Here is a 15563-nt window from a genome sequence, read left to right as displayed (position 1 = left end):
ATCTCAAATGAGTTTCAACAATCATAAAAGTAGCGCTATTTTGCCATCCTCTAATTTGTAAGGGGATGGGGGAGGGGAGCACTGGGCGCCACCTACAGGCTTTAAGTGGGCTTGGAAGAAGGGGGTGGGGGAGGAAGGGGAGGGTGCCCACTGAGTTGGACACAAAAGTATAAGGCAAAGAGTCAAGAAAATCTTCATGGAAGTCAACGTGGAGTTTTCGCGTTTAAAACACTACATTGTTGCGCCCCGACCATATATTATATTTATTGTTCCACGGTTTCTCATGATAGTCGTTCTCCTGATGTTACACATCGTGCTGGACAATCGGTGTACGAAATTTCAATTTCATACATTTTACATTTCTTGACTAGTTTATCGAATACAAGTTTGTTCTTTTTGTTCAATAGTGTAGCATCACGTGTTGATGGGTGCAGGCCAGTAAATTGGTCCGAAATTGCCTACGCCGGCCTAATCACGATTTGCAGAGCATTTTGTAGGCCGTGATTCTTGATGATTTGTAAAAAAGAAGGTTGGAAGCCGTGCAGAGGATTGCAAGCTCGTATTTCTGTGAAATGTGGATGAAATTACGCCCTAAAATGGCTTTATTTTGCAATGGAGCGTAGGCGTCCATTTTGCTTTTAGGAATGATCATCTTTCGATGAAATTTTCTCCCAAAAGTCATCAGTTAACCCCGAGCAAATTACACAGAAAATGAAAGATGATGAAATTAGCTTTAATTTGATGTACGTCTTAAACACCTCAGTGAGTTGTGAGCATTTTTTCCTGAATTTCTGAAGTGGGGGCATTTATCATTGGGGTCTATGGAAATTTATTTACTGGTCTGCAACCGTAAAGACTTCCGTCAACGCGGATCACGCTCTGCCCAAACAAATATGAAACACACTTTGTGGAGACGATAACTCAAGCAAAACACATTGCACTGAATTGAAATTTCGTCTAATAATTGTTTGGGACATAGGACACAAAACTATTGAAAATCGACGAGAACCCTTTCAGAATAAATTTAATATGATTTAATGAAATACAATGTACTAATGGCGAAAAATTCAATCCAAATTCAAGTCACTTTTAATTGAACAAGAAAGCACTCTTTGTGGAGACGATAACTCAAGAAAAACACATCGCACTGAATTGAAATTTCGTCCAGTCTGCAGTAATTGGTCGTGATATACGACACAATACATTTGAAATTCGACGGAAACCGTTGAAGAACACAATTAATACAACAAAAACAAAAACTACAGTGTGTAAGGGGCACTCCCGTACATTGTACCAACATCGATTTCTTCCAAAAGAGGGCGCGCTACACAAATACTGGTTACAACGCGGAACACGATCTGCCCAAACGAAGTCGGCTTTAAAGTGAACAAAAATAAAACACACTTTGTGGAGACGATAACTCAAGAGAAACACATTGCACTGAATTGAAATTTCGTCTAATAATTGTTTGGGACATAGGACACAAAACTCTTGAAAATCGACGAGAACCCTTGTATAATAAATTTAATATGATTTAAAGAAATACAGTGTACTAATCGCGAAAAATTCAATCCAAATTCAAGTAACCTTTAATTGAACAACAAGAAAACACTCTTTGTGGAGACGATAACTCAAGAAAAACACATTGCATTGAAATTGCGTCCAATAATTGGTTGTGATATACGACACCATTCTTTTGAAATTCGACAGAAACCGTTGAAGAACAAAATTAATACAACAAAAACAAAAACTACAGTGTGTAAGGGCATCCGCGTACATTTTACCAACATCAATTTCTTCCAAAAGAGGGTGGTTCGAAATTGCCTACGCCGGACAAATCAAATTCTTCAGTAGAGCATTTTGAAGGCCGTGAACTTGATGATTTGTAAAAAAGAAGGTTGGAAGCCGTGCAGAGGACTGCGAGCTCTTATTTCTGTGAAATGTGGATGATATTAGGCTCTATTTTACAGTGGAGTGTAGGTGTCGTTTGGAAATGGCGATGGGATTCATGACCGTATTTTAAGGGGTGATTATCTTCGGATGGAAATTTCTCCTAAAAGTCATCAGTTAACCCCAAAAAAAATTGAAAAGAAAATGAAAGATGATGAAAATTAGCTTTAATTCGATGTGTGTCTCTAATATCTTGGAGAGTTGTGAGTAGTTTTCCTGAATTTTTGAAGTGGGGGAATTTATCATTGGGGTCTATAGCAGTTTATTTACTAGTTTACAACCCTATGTATACGTATGCTGCACCGACCACTATTTTGTGTAGCGCGCCCTCTTTTGAATTTTTTTTTTATACTTTAGATTGAATTTTCGCGCTTAACACACTACGTTGTCGTATTAATATTATTTGTATTGTTTGTCGATTTCTCACGATTTTCAACAGTGTTATGTTATATAGTACGACCAATGATTAGCCGAAATTTCAATTCAAAAGATGCACATACGCCAAACTGGCGAAAACCTTTTCCTTCTGGGTCACTGTCAAATTCCTTGAGATTTCCCCAACTGGAAAAATATAATGGAAACTCTCAAGGTTTCCTTGAGTAGATGGGAACCCTGTTCTTTCTAAATGGTTTCTTAAAGCTTATATCAACACAAGAATTACACGATTTGAATAAGTACTCGAGTATATTTTGTGCACATTTTTTTATTATAGACAAATTTGCAAGAAACTTCCTTCAAGGGTGAATTTGATTTAAATAAAGTAATCAAACAAAAGGAATATTATTATAAAACATTAGTAAATCCCGATCTGTCAAAAACAAAATGAAATGTGGACATACTAAACAGATGTACACCGTATAGCATGTATAGGTGATGGGATTGTGCCTTTGATGATACAAGCATGGCATTTGGCACACAGTCAGAGTATGTCATGAGAAAGATATTTGGCTATAGGGCCATCGCAGATTTGTCCTTTGAAAAAATATAGGTAGAATAACAAGCAATGTCAGCCATTTTGAAAATGTTTAAACTTGCTTATTATTCTACCAATATTTTTTCAAAGGACAAATCTGCGATGGCCCTATAGCCAAATATCTTTCTCAAGACATACTGTGTACCAAATGCCATGCTTGTATCATCAAAGGCACAATGCCCCCAAACATTTCCCCTATCTGCCCCACTATTAATAGCACATCAGCAAATAACAAATATATATATATATATAGTCTAATGACTGAAATATATTTTGTACCTAACATAGAATGTACTTTGTTCTGAGAGGCTAAAAGAGCACACACACACTGTTGCAAACTATAAAGCAAAACTGAAATTTACAAAAATATGGTAGTAAAATATTTTAATTGACATTATATGTACAATGTACGGCAGGAAGGCTGGTTTGAAAGTTGATGATTGAGGCTAGTTTGTATCTGAATAAGGTCCGAGAAGCTACAAGAGCACACGTTCTATAGCACTGTTGCAAACTATAATAAAGCAAATATTAAAGGGAAACAAATATATTAGTACAATATTCAAATATAAATATGTACAATGCACAGCATGGGGGGGGGGGGGGAAGGGTTGAAAGTGACCTATATATAACTGTTGCAAACTATAAAGCAATGGAAAGAATTCCATACTGGGCCACCTTCAGACCTCCTGCCCGAAGTCTATGGGCCATGACAGAAAAAGTTAAAAGTATTTAACGGAATTTTTGCACTCCTTAAAGCTACAGTCCATCATTTGCAGCTATCCAAAAAGTAACTGACGTAATTATTGTTGAAAAACATACTTGGTTGGAAGATAGTAAGGGGACTAAACTTCCTGTGAAATTATTCTTTCTGGCAAGCTGTCATTTTGAAGAAATCAACGAAAGAAGGACTTTCCAACGGTAAGTCATAAGACGGACGCCATAACATTTACAGAATTTGAGTATGAAAGTTATTTTTGAATATCATTGAGCGTGGTATAATTTAAAAGCTTATCTTATAGCCTTATTGTCAAATGACATTTGTTTTAGAAATAACCATTCCATAACAAAGAAAAAACTGTTTTATAATCAGACCTCAGAAAATTATGAACTTCATGGAATAACCCATATACAAAGCTAATTAATGTTAAATGATTTACATGTAAATATATTTACATGTGCATGTAGGCATTAGCATATCCATTGCAATCAAGAATAAAACTGTTAAGAGTGAAACATTTGCAGTATTACACAAAAAAGACACTGTAGTCCCTTAGTTATGGAAAGAAACGATTAGTCCATGAAGCACATGTACATATATCAGCAAACTGGCCAACTTGTATCAACTGCTCTTTAGAATACAATGTAACATTGATCAGGCTCATTGTCAATCAGACTCTTACGTTTTTTTTTCAATTTCATGACATGTATACCCTATGTTAGTTAATTTGAAACCTGTTGAACTACAAGTGACTACAAGAGGATATGTTTTTTTGCTCTTCACGTTGACCAATGAACAAGGGGTGAATGATAAGTTTGTGTTTTACAGTTTAAGGAGATGAGCTGCATGTATACAGTTTTGACTGATATTATGTGCAGTTGAACTTGTTGAATGATTACACAGACAATTTTAGTTTGACATCACCAGAATGGTATTAGCAATTACTTATGCTCACATACATGATATTAATCAATGGAATACAACTCACATTCAACTTCACAAAATGTACGCACAGGTTTCTTAAATTTACACTAGTCACAAGACATTTAAGAATTTACTGTGCAGCCAGCAAGGAACCCTGTTACATCTTTCACATGACTTGATGGGAAATGCCGACCTTAAAAAATTGTGCCATTCCCAATTTTTTTTAAATTGAATCCAAAATGATTTTAAAAATCTGTAATGTAACAATACAGAAGCTGTAATGTAACAAAACGTGAAGTGGTTCATAGCTTTGCCCTCAGAACAAAAAATTGACCACATTTAACCCTAAATAATTGATACTGTCTCCTAGAGTTGAAGTCACGTCAATCACAATTCAATCACAAGGCAGGCCACAAGTAATAGGGCTGACTTTTGACAAAAGATTGCCTTTGCACAGTCCATTTGAACAGCTTCTTACTTGACTTGAGCTCGGATGACTTGTGATTGGCTAGTACTGACTTGCAACGACTTACATACATGTACATATACTGTACAACAGACTGATCCGTTAGGCCCTGCCAACTACGCATGTGGTTAACAACATGTGCACCCTTTCAATGCCACACCGCATGTTCCAGACATGCGCATCACATGCACATCACATGCACATCACATGCACGAATGTTGGACATTTTTGCACACTTCGCCATAACTCGTGGTTGTGGCTGGTTAAAAAAACATGGGGCGGGGCTTGATGGATCGGTCTATTCCACTCCTTTTTTCCTGGGTTCTTTAACTCAAGTTCATCCAGATCTCATCCGCATCAGTGATCTTCTTCCCGAACAAGTCTCTCTCCAGATCGCCCAGTTGTATCAGGAAGGCTCTGTTGGGCCTGGCCCTGGGACGCTTGCTCTTCAAGAAGGTCAACGCATCGGCAAAACTCCAGCCGCGATACTTCATCAGGAAGGACACTGTGACCGTGGAGCTGCGACTGATCCCTTGCGCGCAGTGGACCAAAACGCGGCCCTGGTTGCGCAGAGCATCTGCAACAAAGTCCGCGGCAGACTGCAGCCTGTGTTTCATGTTGGAGCTGAGCTCATCGGCATACTTCAGCTGCAGGTATTTGCACTCGCTCTCAAAGGTGTTACTGCACTCGGTGGTGACGTTGACAATGTGGGTGATGCGTAGATTCTTAATGATATCATGGCTGCTAGCGTGTCTAGCATTACCCTGATAAAGGGCGCCCTCTAGGACCTCTGAAGGATAAGTGTGGATTTCGTTAACTCGTTCCTGCTCACTGCGGATCAGCCTGTCGTTGCACAGAAACGGATACGCCGTGTGAAAAGCTCGGAATCCCCCAATCAGAATAACCGGGTCTAGCTCCTCCTCCCGCAGCCGGCTGGCCAAGCTTTGCAACACCTGGCCTGTTTCCGTCGCACTGCTCTGTTCGTCGTACAGCACGATATGGGTGTGCTTCCTCAGTTTGCCAGCGGCTAACAGACAGTCAAAATCAGTGTCGATGGCCGTGTGGTGCCTAGCAGTCATGATGTGGGATTCTGAGAATGGGTCTTGCTCGCGGGCATCCAGAATCAGCATGTATTCGTGGCAATGGATGAACGGCACAAGAAAACCGTCGTTGAAGAGGTTGTACAGGCCATGGGGAGTTTCGTAGCCATCCACTTCCTCCTGGGCTGGTAGGCTCTGGGGGACGAGGGCGCCCTCTGGTGTCCTGCTGAGGAGAGGGAGGTATGGACTGGTGGGCGTCTGCTGTTGTTTACTCTCTGCCATGGCGATGGGTGGTTCAGAAGGAGACACGGAATTCTTGACAGGAGACTGGTCACTGCTGTTTTTCTGCAAAACAAAGATCGACAGGAAAAAAAATTGTTGAAAATATGTTTTTCAGAGTTTGAAAAATTCCATATTCCATAACAAACAATACATATACCTCTATAAGGAATTAATTTTTAAAATTTTTTTGCGAGCTTTTACATGGAACAAGCAATACACAAAATCATTTTGTTGAGGCAATCAATTTATACATGTGCTTATCATCAATACCAAATCTGATCACGGTAATGGACATACTCAACAAATAAAGGATATTGAACACTTGCAATGAAGAACATCGACTGGTTTTCAAATTTTAATTCAGATTGTAAAGGGTTAGGATTTTGGACAAGAGTGTTTCATCAGAAGAGTAAGTGACTGATTTATGTATGACTGGAAGCTTGATACAAACCTGGCTAAAATTACGCCCACACAAGTACAAGTACATGGATTATTCTATAAATTTAGGGCCCAAAGTGTGACACTTTTCCTGTCCCTGTTACCTCTGAACCTTTTCCTTTGTATCATTAACAATGTGTCATTAACAATGACAGCAAATAATTTTTTTGAATTTGTTGGGTAGGTAGCTTGCTGTTATAATCACTCAAATTGGAGGACTGCAGCATTAACCCTCCGATGTAAACATACATTCTGTAGTCCTTTCAGTAAAAATGAATCAAGTAACTGTTCAACAACAAGTAAGATTTGAGGCTTTGCATGGTTCAACAACAGTTAAGAATTGCCAGCCTGTATATAGCAGGATTGACTGGCTGTGACTGGCTATGTAACTTGACACAGCTTTGCTTTGACTGTGGGTGACTGATAAGCCAGCTGTGCCCACAAATTGTCTGCTTTGTCTGTTCATGGTCTGTTGACTGAATTTGACTAGTCATAGTGCTTGCTTGACATACGATCTGACTGCTGGTGACTAGCCCGTGTTAAAAGTATAGCAGGGGAAGTGGACGGAAACGTTGACTGTCTGTGACTGTTTAAATAGCAGGAGGGTTGAGAACTGCATCCACAACTGCAAGTGCAAATCCCAGACGTCCGATGTAGTAGGGATACAAAACATGGACCCTAAATTCATAGACTGACCACATGTACATGTATGTTTTGGAGCTGCGAAAAAAAGGAACCGAATGCCCCTTTGAACTCCTCAAATAGTCACAACCTTCCAATGGCTGAAGTGTAGCCCTACTCACCAAAATGTTATTCTGCTTGTCTGGTTCTTTGCATTGGGCAACAGACGTCTTCTTCTTTGTGCACGTTGATCCCATAGCTTACTGTTGTTCGCATTGCCTGATAGTGGAAAAATAATAAATACCTACAGTTAAGCAATTGATCAAACTCTTTTTTTAAGCGGTCATTGTTACAGTTTTGAAAAGGTGCTGAACTTGTTGCCAGTAGTAGTTACATAACTCTTGCAGTTTGAATTGCCAGTTTATTGATGTACTGTAAGAGCTTAACCCACTCGACAAATGTAATTATTAGCAATCTTAGGTCCAAATACACTTGCAAAGTCAAATCTCATTCGTACAATTAAGCAAACTACAACCTTTACCCGTATGTATTTACACTAAACATACTTACCTCCCTAGCAATGCAGTGACCTTATTACAACCAAGTATCACTAACCACTAGGCAATAGGGAAGTACTGATCAGTTATGTTGACTAGATGTCGATCTGACTTGAAACAAATGCTAAGGCATAGCTCACATGCATGCAATATACAAAATGCTGCACACTATATGCATGTAATTACCGGTAGTCATCTTGTAAATCTACATGCAATGTGCATGTTTTTTGGTGGAGGCACAACTAATTCCTTAAAGTGAAGCCATCCAACTTTCTTGACACTGTGCATGTGCATGGTCTATGCACATACATGTACGCGCATAGCGTACACAATGCACCCAAGCATCAATGCCATTTGTTGACATAGACAAGCCCAACTTCAGTTAACAGTTAGACCCAGTTGAGTGATTGTTCTTTGGACTTGAGATTAAGTCAATAGTTACCAACTACAAACTGAGTTGCTGGGCCAACAGCAGCTCAGTATTTTGAGGGCTATGAATTTAGAGGTCAGACATGTTGGGATGTTTTATTAATTAAATTCGCAAATTCTGTCGTGAGAACAACATATCGATAATTGTAAGAAGGGCAACTTCCCAGGCAGTGAATCGATCACGAGGTGGACACATTAACATTCCAAGGTGCATTGCTTAATTGCCAAACCTGAATCCAAAAATGGTCGACAAGACTATTGACCGTTAATGTCATGTTTTTGTAAAACAACACTCTAAAAATAAAGCAACTAGGCCTAACCGTTTATCGCTTTTTACAATTTAAAAAAATAACAAAAAGGTCATTGTTTTTTGTGACTTAATAATAGTAATACCGCGTCATTTGACCGTTTAACAAAACTGTAAAACGACAAAACAGTCCATGGTTTGAGGACTGTGTTTGTTTTTGAGAAAATCTAAAACGGTAAAACGAAATAACGGTATGTACCGGGATTTAATAATACCCATAGTTCTACTTCTACTCAGGCCTATACAGTCATGACAGTCATGCTAATTCCGTCATGTAGTTTGTACAGAAGTTTGTGTCCGGAAATTGGCATACATGATTAATGTGGCGCACTAAAAAGGTTTATTATTTTATACTTAAACATGAACAGACAACAGGTTCTTAATGATTAAACGAAAAAAAGGAAAAACGATATGAAGTTAAAAGGCCTAGGCCTACCATCATCGTTGTATTTTGATCACGATCACATCACACTTGGTGTTTCATGTTCTTGGCTGATTAAGCCGGAACAGCGCCCTCTGTGGCTGGTTCCGCTTGTGCGGCCCGAATACCGAGATACGTGAGTTTGCAGATAAATGACCACTGACTGTGTTATATTGACAGTATAACAGAGACACAAAATTCTTGCTTATGTCGCATTTTCTCCACGACTATTGGGTCTACGGATTTTAAACTTGTTGGACGTTGTTGTCAGACTATCTAGCTCTCCATAAATGTCAAAAATTAATAGTCGAGAATTTCTCATAACAAGATACCGTCAACGTCAAGACGAGATCATATAGATGTAAACGCAGCACGGAGAGAAGCCCAAAGAGAGCTATACTGTATTGCAATTTACACACAAAGAAACTCGGGCAAAATATTCTTGCATATGTCCATTTTTCTCCACGACTATTGGCTCTACGGACTTCAAACTTGTTGGACGTTGTTGCCAGACTATCTAGCTCTCCATACATACAAAAAAGTCAGGAATATAATGAGATACCGTCAAGACGAGATATAGCAAGTAAACACACCAAGGAGTGAAGCCCACTGACAACCTCCTGTATGACAATTTATACACAGAAGAAAGAAACTCGGGCACAATATTCTTGCTTATGTCAATTTTCTCCACGACTATTTGGTCTATGGACTCCAAACTTGTTACACGTTGTTGTCAGATTATCTAGCTTTCCACATATTTCAAAAAAATCAGAAATTTCTCATAACAAGATACCGTCAAGACGAGATATAGCAAGTTAACACACCACGGAGTGAAGCCCACTGACAGCCTCCTGTATGGCAATTTACACACAGAAAGAAACTCGGGCACAATATTCTTGCTTATGTCAATTTTCTCCACGACTATTTGGTCTACGGACTCCAAACTTGTTACACGTTGTTGTCAGATTATCTAGCTCTCCACATATTTCAAAAATATCCCGCTGACAGACTACTCTATGGCAATTTACGCACAGAAACAAACTCAGGCATAATATTCTTGCTTATGTCATATTTTCCCAACGAGTATTGGGTCTACGGACTTCAAACTTGTTGGACGTTGTTGCCAGACTAACTAGCTCTCGATACATGTCTAACAAATCAGAATTTGTAATCACAATTAAGATACCGTAAACACACCACAGAGTGAAGCCCGCTGACAGCCTACCCTATGGCAATTTACGCACAGAAACAAACTCTGGCAAAATATTCTTGCTTATGTCACATTTTCTCCACGAGTATTAAGTCTACGGACTTCAAACTTGTTGGACGTTGTTGCCAGACTAACTAGCTCTCGATACATGTCAAAAAAATCAGAAATTTTTCATAACAAGATACCGCCAATACGAGATATAGCATGTAAACACACCACGGAGCGAAGCCCGCTGACAGCCTACTCTATGGCAATTTACGCACAGAAACAAACTCGGGCATAATATTCTTGCTTATGTCACATTTTCTCCACGAGTATTAAGTCTACGGACTTCAAACTTGTTGGACGTTGTTGCCAGACTAACTAGCTCTCGATACATGTCAAAAAAATCAGAAATTTTTCATAACAAGATACCGCCAATACGAGATATAGCATGTAAACACACCACGGAGCGAAGCCCGCTGACAGCCTACTCTATGGCAATTTACGCACAGAAACAAACTCGGGCATAATATTCTTGCTTATGTCACATTTTCTCCACGAGTATTGGGTCTACGGATTTCAAACTTGTTGGACGTTGTTGCCAGACTAACTAGCTCTCGATACATGTCAAAATAATTAGAAATTTTTCATAACAAGATACTGTCAATACGAGATATAGCATGTAAGCACACCACGGAGCGAAGCCCGCTGACAGCCTACAGTACTCTTAGGCAATTTAAGCAGAGAAACAAACTCAGGCATAATATTCTTGCTTATGTCACATTTTCTCTACGAGTATAGGTCTACCGACTGCAAACTTGTTGGACGTTGTTGCCAGTCTAACTAGCTCTCGATATATGTCCAAAAAACCAGAAATTTCTCATAACAAGATACCGTCAAGACGAGATTTAACATGTAAACACACCACGGAGCGAAGCCCGCTGACACTCTACGGCAATTTACGCACAGAAACAACTCGGGTAAAATATTCTTGCTTATGTCACATTTTCTCAACGAGTATTGGGTCTACGGACTTGAAACTTGTTGGACGTTGTTGCCAGACTAACTAGCTCTTGATACATGTCCAAAAAATCATAAATTTCTCATAACAAGTAACCGTCAAGACGAAATATAGCAAGTACACACACCACGGAGTGAAACCTGCTGACAGCCTACTCTATGGCAATTTACGCACAGAAACAAACGCGGGCATAATATTCTTGCTTATGTCACATTTTCTCCACGAGTATTGGGTCTACGGACTTCAAACTTGTTGGACGTTGTTGCCAGACTAACTAGCTCTCGATACATGTCAAAAAAATTATAAATTTTTCATAACAAGATACCGCCGATACGAGATATAGCATATAAACACACCACGGAGCGAAGCCCGCTGACAGCCTACTCTATGGCAATTTACGCACAGAAACAAACTCGGGCATAATATTCTTGCTTATGTCACATTTTCTCCACGAGTATTGGGCCTACGGACTTCAAACTTGTTGGACGTTGTTGCCAGACTAACTAGCTCTCGATACATGTCAAAAAAATGAGATATTTTTCATAACAAGATACCGCCAATACGAGATATAGCATGTAAACACACCACGGAGCGAAGCCCGCTGACAGCCTACTCTATGGCACTTTACGCACAGAAACAAACTCGGGCATAATATTCTTGCTTATGTCACATTTTCTCCACGAGTATTGGGTGTACGGACTTCAAACTTGTTGGATGTTGTTGCCAGACTAACTAGCTCTCGATACATGTCAAAAAAATCAGAAATTTTCCATAACAAGATACTGCCGATACGAGATATAGCATATAAACACACCACGGAGCGAAGCCCGCGGACAGCCTTCTCTATGGCAATTTACGCACAGAAACAAACTCGGGCAAAATATTCTTGCTTATGTCACATTTTCTCCACGAGTATTGGGTCTACGGACTTCAAACTTGTTGGACGTTGTTGCCAGACTAATTAGCTCTCGATACATGTCAAAAAAATTAGAAATTTTTCATAACAAGATACCGCCAATACGAGATATAGCATGTAAACACACCACGGAGCGAAGCCGGCTGACAGCCTACTCTATGGCAATTTACGCACAGAAACAAACTCGGGCATAATATTCTTGCTTATGTCACATTTTCTCCACGAGTATTGGGTCTACGGACTTCAAACTTGTTGGACGTTGTTGCCAGACTAACTAGCTCTCGATACATGTCAAAAAAATTATAAATTTTTCATAACAAGATACCGCCGATACGAGATATAGCATATAAACACACCACGGAGCGAAGCCCGCTGACAGCCTACTCTATGGCAATTTACGCACAGAAACAAACTCGGGCATAATATTCTTGCTTATGTCACATTTTCTCCACGAGTATTGGGCCTACGGACTTCAAACTTGTTGGACGTTGTTGCCAGACTAACTAGCTCTCGATACATGTCAAAAAAATGAGATATTTTTCATAACAAGATACCGCCAATACGAGATATAGCATGTAAACACACCACGGAGCGAAGCCCGCTGACAGCCTACTCTATGGCACTTTACGCACAGAAACAAACTCGGGCATAATATTCTTGCTTATGTCACATTTTCTCCACGAGTATTGGGTCTACGGACTTCAAACTTGTTGGATGTTGTTGCCAGACTAACTAGCTCTCGATACATGTCAAAATAATTAGAAATTTTTTCATAACAAGATACTGCCGATACGAGATATAGCATATAAACACACCACGGAGCGAAGCCCGCGGACAGCCTTCTCTATGGCAATTTACGCACAGAAACAAACTCGGGCAAAATATTCTTGCTTATGTCACATTTTCTCCACGAGTATTGGGTCTACGGACTTCAAACTTGTTGGACGTTGTTGCCAGACTAATTAGCTCTCGATACATGTCAAAAAAATTAGAAATTTTTCATAACAAGATACCGCCAATACGAGATATAGCATGTAAACACACCACGGAGCGAAGCCGGCTGACAGCCTACTCTATGGCAATTTACGCACAGAAACAAACTCGGGCATAATATTCTTGCTTATGTCACATTTTCTCCACGAGTATTGGATCTACGGACTTCAAACTTGTTGGACGTTGTTGCCAGACTAACTAGCTCTCGATATATGTCAAAAAAATCACAGATTTCTCATAACAAGATACCGTCAAGACGAAATATAGCAAGTACACACACCACGGAGTGAAACCTACTGACAGCCTACTCTATGGCAATTTACGCACAGAAAAAAACTAGGGCATAATATTCTTGCTTATGTCACATTTTCTAAAGGAGTATGGGGTCTACGGACTTCAAACTTGTTGGACGTTGTTGCCAGACTAACTAGCTCTCGATACATGTAAAAAAAATCAGAAATTTTTCATAACAAGATACCGCTGATACAAGATATAGCATATAAACACACCACGGAGCGAAGCCCGCTGACAGCCTACTCTATGGTAATTTACGCACAGAAACAAACTCGGGCATAATATTCTTGCTTATGTCACATTTTCTCCACGAGTATTGGGTCTACGGACTTCAAACTTGTTGGACGTTGTTGCCAGACTAACTAGCTCTCGATACATGTCAAAAAAATCAGAAATTTTCCATAACAAGACACCGCCTATACGAGATATAGCATATAAACACACCACGGAGCGAAGCCCGCTGACAGCCTACTCTATGGCAATTTACGCACAGAAACAAACTCGGGCATAATATTCTTGCTTATGTCACATTTTCTCCACGAGTATTGGGCCTACGGACTTCAAACTTGTTGGACGTTGTTGCCAGACTAACTAGCTCTCGATACATGTCAAAAAAATGAGATATTTTTCATAACAAGATACCGCCAATACGAGATATAGCATGTAAACACACCACGGAGCGAAGCCCGCTGACAGCCTACTCTATGGCACTTTACGCACAGAAACAAACTCGGGCATAATATTCTTGCTTATGTCACATTTTCTCCACGAGTATTGGGTCTACGGACTTCAAACTTGTTGGATGTTGTTGCCAGACTAACTAGCTCTCGATACATGTCAAAATAATTAGAAATTTTTCATAACAAGATACTGCCGATACGAGATATAGCATATAAACACACCACGGAGCGAAGCCCGCGGACAGCCTTCTCTATGGCAATTTACGCACAGAAACAAACTCGGGCAAAATATTCTTGCTTATGTCACATTTTCTCCACGAGTATTGGGTCTACGGACTTCAAACTTGTTGGACGTTGTTGCCAGACTAATTAGCTCTCGATACATGTCAAAAAAATTAGAAATTGTTCATAACAAGATACCGCCAATACGAGATATAGCATGTAAACACACCACGGAGCGAAGCCGGCTGACAGCCTACTCTATGGCAATTTACGCACAGAAACAAACTCGGGCATAATATTCTTGCTTATGTCACATTTTCTCCACGAGTATTGGATCTACGGACTTCAAACTTGTTGGACGTTGTTGCCAGACTAACTAGCTCTCGATATATGTCAAAAAAATCACAGATTTCTCATAACAAGATACCGTCAAGACGAAATATAGCAAGTACACACAACACGGAGTGAAACCTACTGACAGCCTACTCTATGGCAATTTACGCACAGAAAAAAACTAGGGCATAATATTCTTGCTTATGTCACATTTTCTAAAGGAGTATGGGGTCTACGGACTTCAAACTTGTTGGACGTTGTTGCCAGACTAACTAGCTCTCGATACATGTAAAAAAAATCAGAAATTTTTCATAACAAGATACCGCTGATACAAGATATAGCATATAAACACACCACGGAGCGAAGCCCGCTGACAGCCTACTCTATGGTAATTTACGCACAGAAACAAACTCGGGCATAATATTCTTGCTTATGTCACATTTTCTCCACGAGTATTGGGTCTACGGACTTCAAACTTGTTGGACGTTGTTGCCAGACTAACTAGCTCTCGATACATGTCAAAAAAATCAGAAATTTTCCATAACAAGACACCGCCTATACGAGATATAGCATATAAACACACCACGGAGCGAAGCCCGCTGACAGCCTACTCTATGGCAATTTACGCACAGAAACAAACGCGGGCATAATATTCTTACTTATGTCACATTTTCTCCACGAGTATTGGGTCTACGGACTTCAAACTTGTTGGACGTTGTTGCCAGACTAACTAGCTCTCGATACATGTCAAAAAAATTATAAATTTTTCATAACAAGATACCGCCG

General features: G+C 39.7%; 1 protein-coding gene across 2 annotated transcripts; it reads right to left on the bottom strand.

The window, feature by feature from the left end:
* Nucleotides 1-5045: 5045 nt before the first annotated feature.
* On the bottom strand, nucleotides 5046-9210 carry LOC119732398 (dual specificity protein phosphatase 10-like). 2 transcript variants are annotated; one of them, XM_038205886.1, is made up of 3 exons: nucleotides 9142-9210; nucleotides 7595-7691; nucleotides 5046-6416 (listed from the first exon to the last, which is right to left on the bottom strand). In XM_038205886.1, exons 2-3 carry the CDS (start codon nucleotides 7667-7669, stop codon nucleotides 5358-5360), a joined length of 1134 nt encoding a protein of 377 aa, XP_038061814.1. In that variant the 5' UTR covers nucleotides 7670-7691; nucleotides 9142-9210; the 3' UTR covers nucleotides 5046-5357. The 2 variants fall into 2 exon arrangements, with proteins under 2 accessions (XP_038061814.1, XP_038061815.1); XM_038205887.1 differs by lacking the exon at nucleotides 9142-9210 and adding an exon at nucleotides 7983-8596.
* Between the last annotated feature and the right edge of the window lie 6353 nt (nucleotides 9211-15563).

The sequence above is a fragment of the Patiria miniata genome, unplaced genomic scaffold (assembly GCF_015706575.1).
Source record: "Patiria miniata isolate m_02_andy unplaced genomic scaffold, ASM1570657v1 HiC_scaffold_24, whole genome shotgun sequence".
In the NCBI taxonomy this organism is placed as follows: Eukaryota; Metazoa; Echinodermata; class Asteroidea; order Valvatida; family Asterinidae; genus Patiria; species Patiria miniata.
Note: the sequence above shows the minus strand (reverse complement) of the source record. Positions and strands in the feature narration are given on the sequence as shown.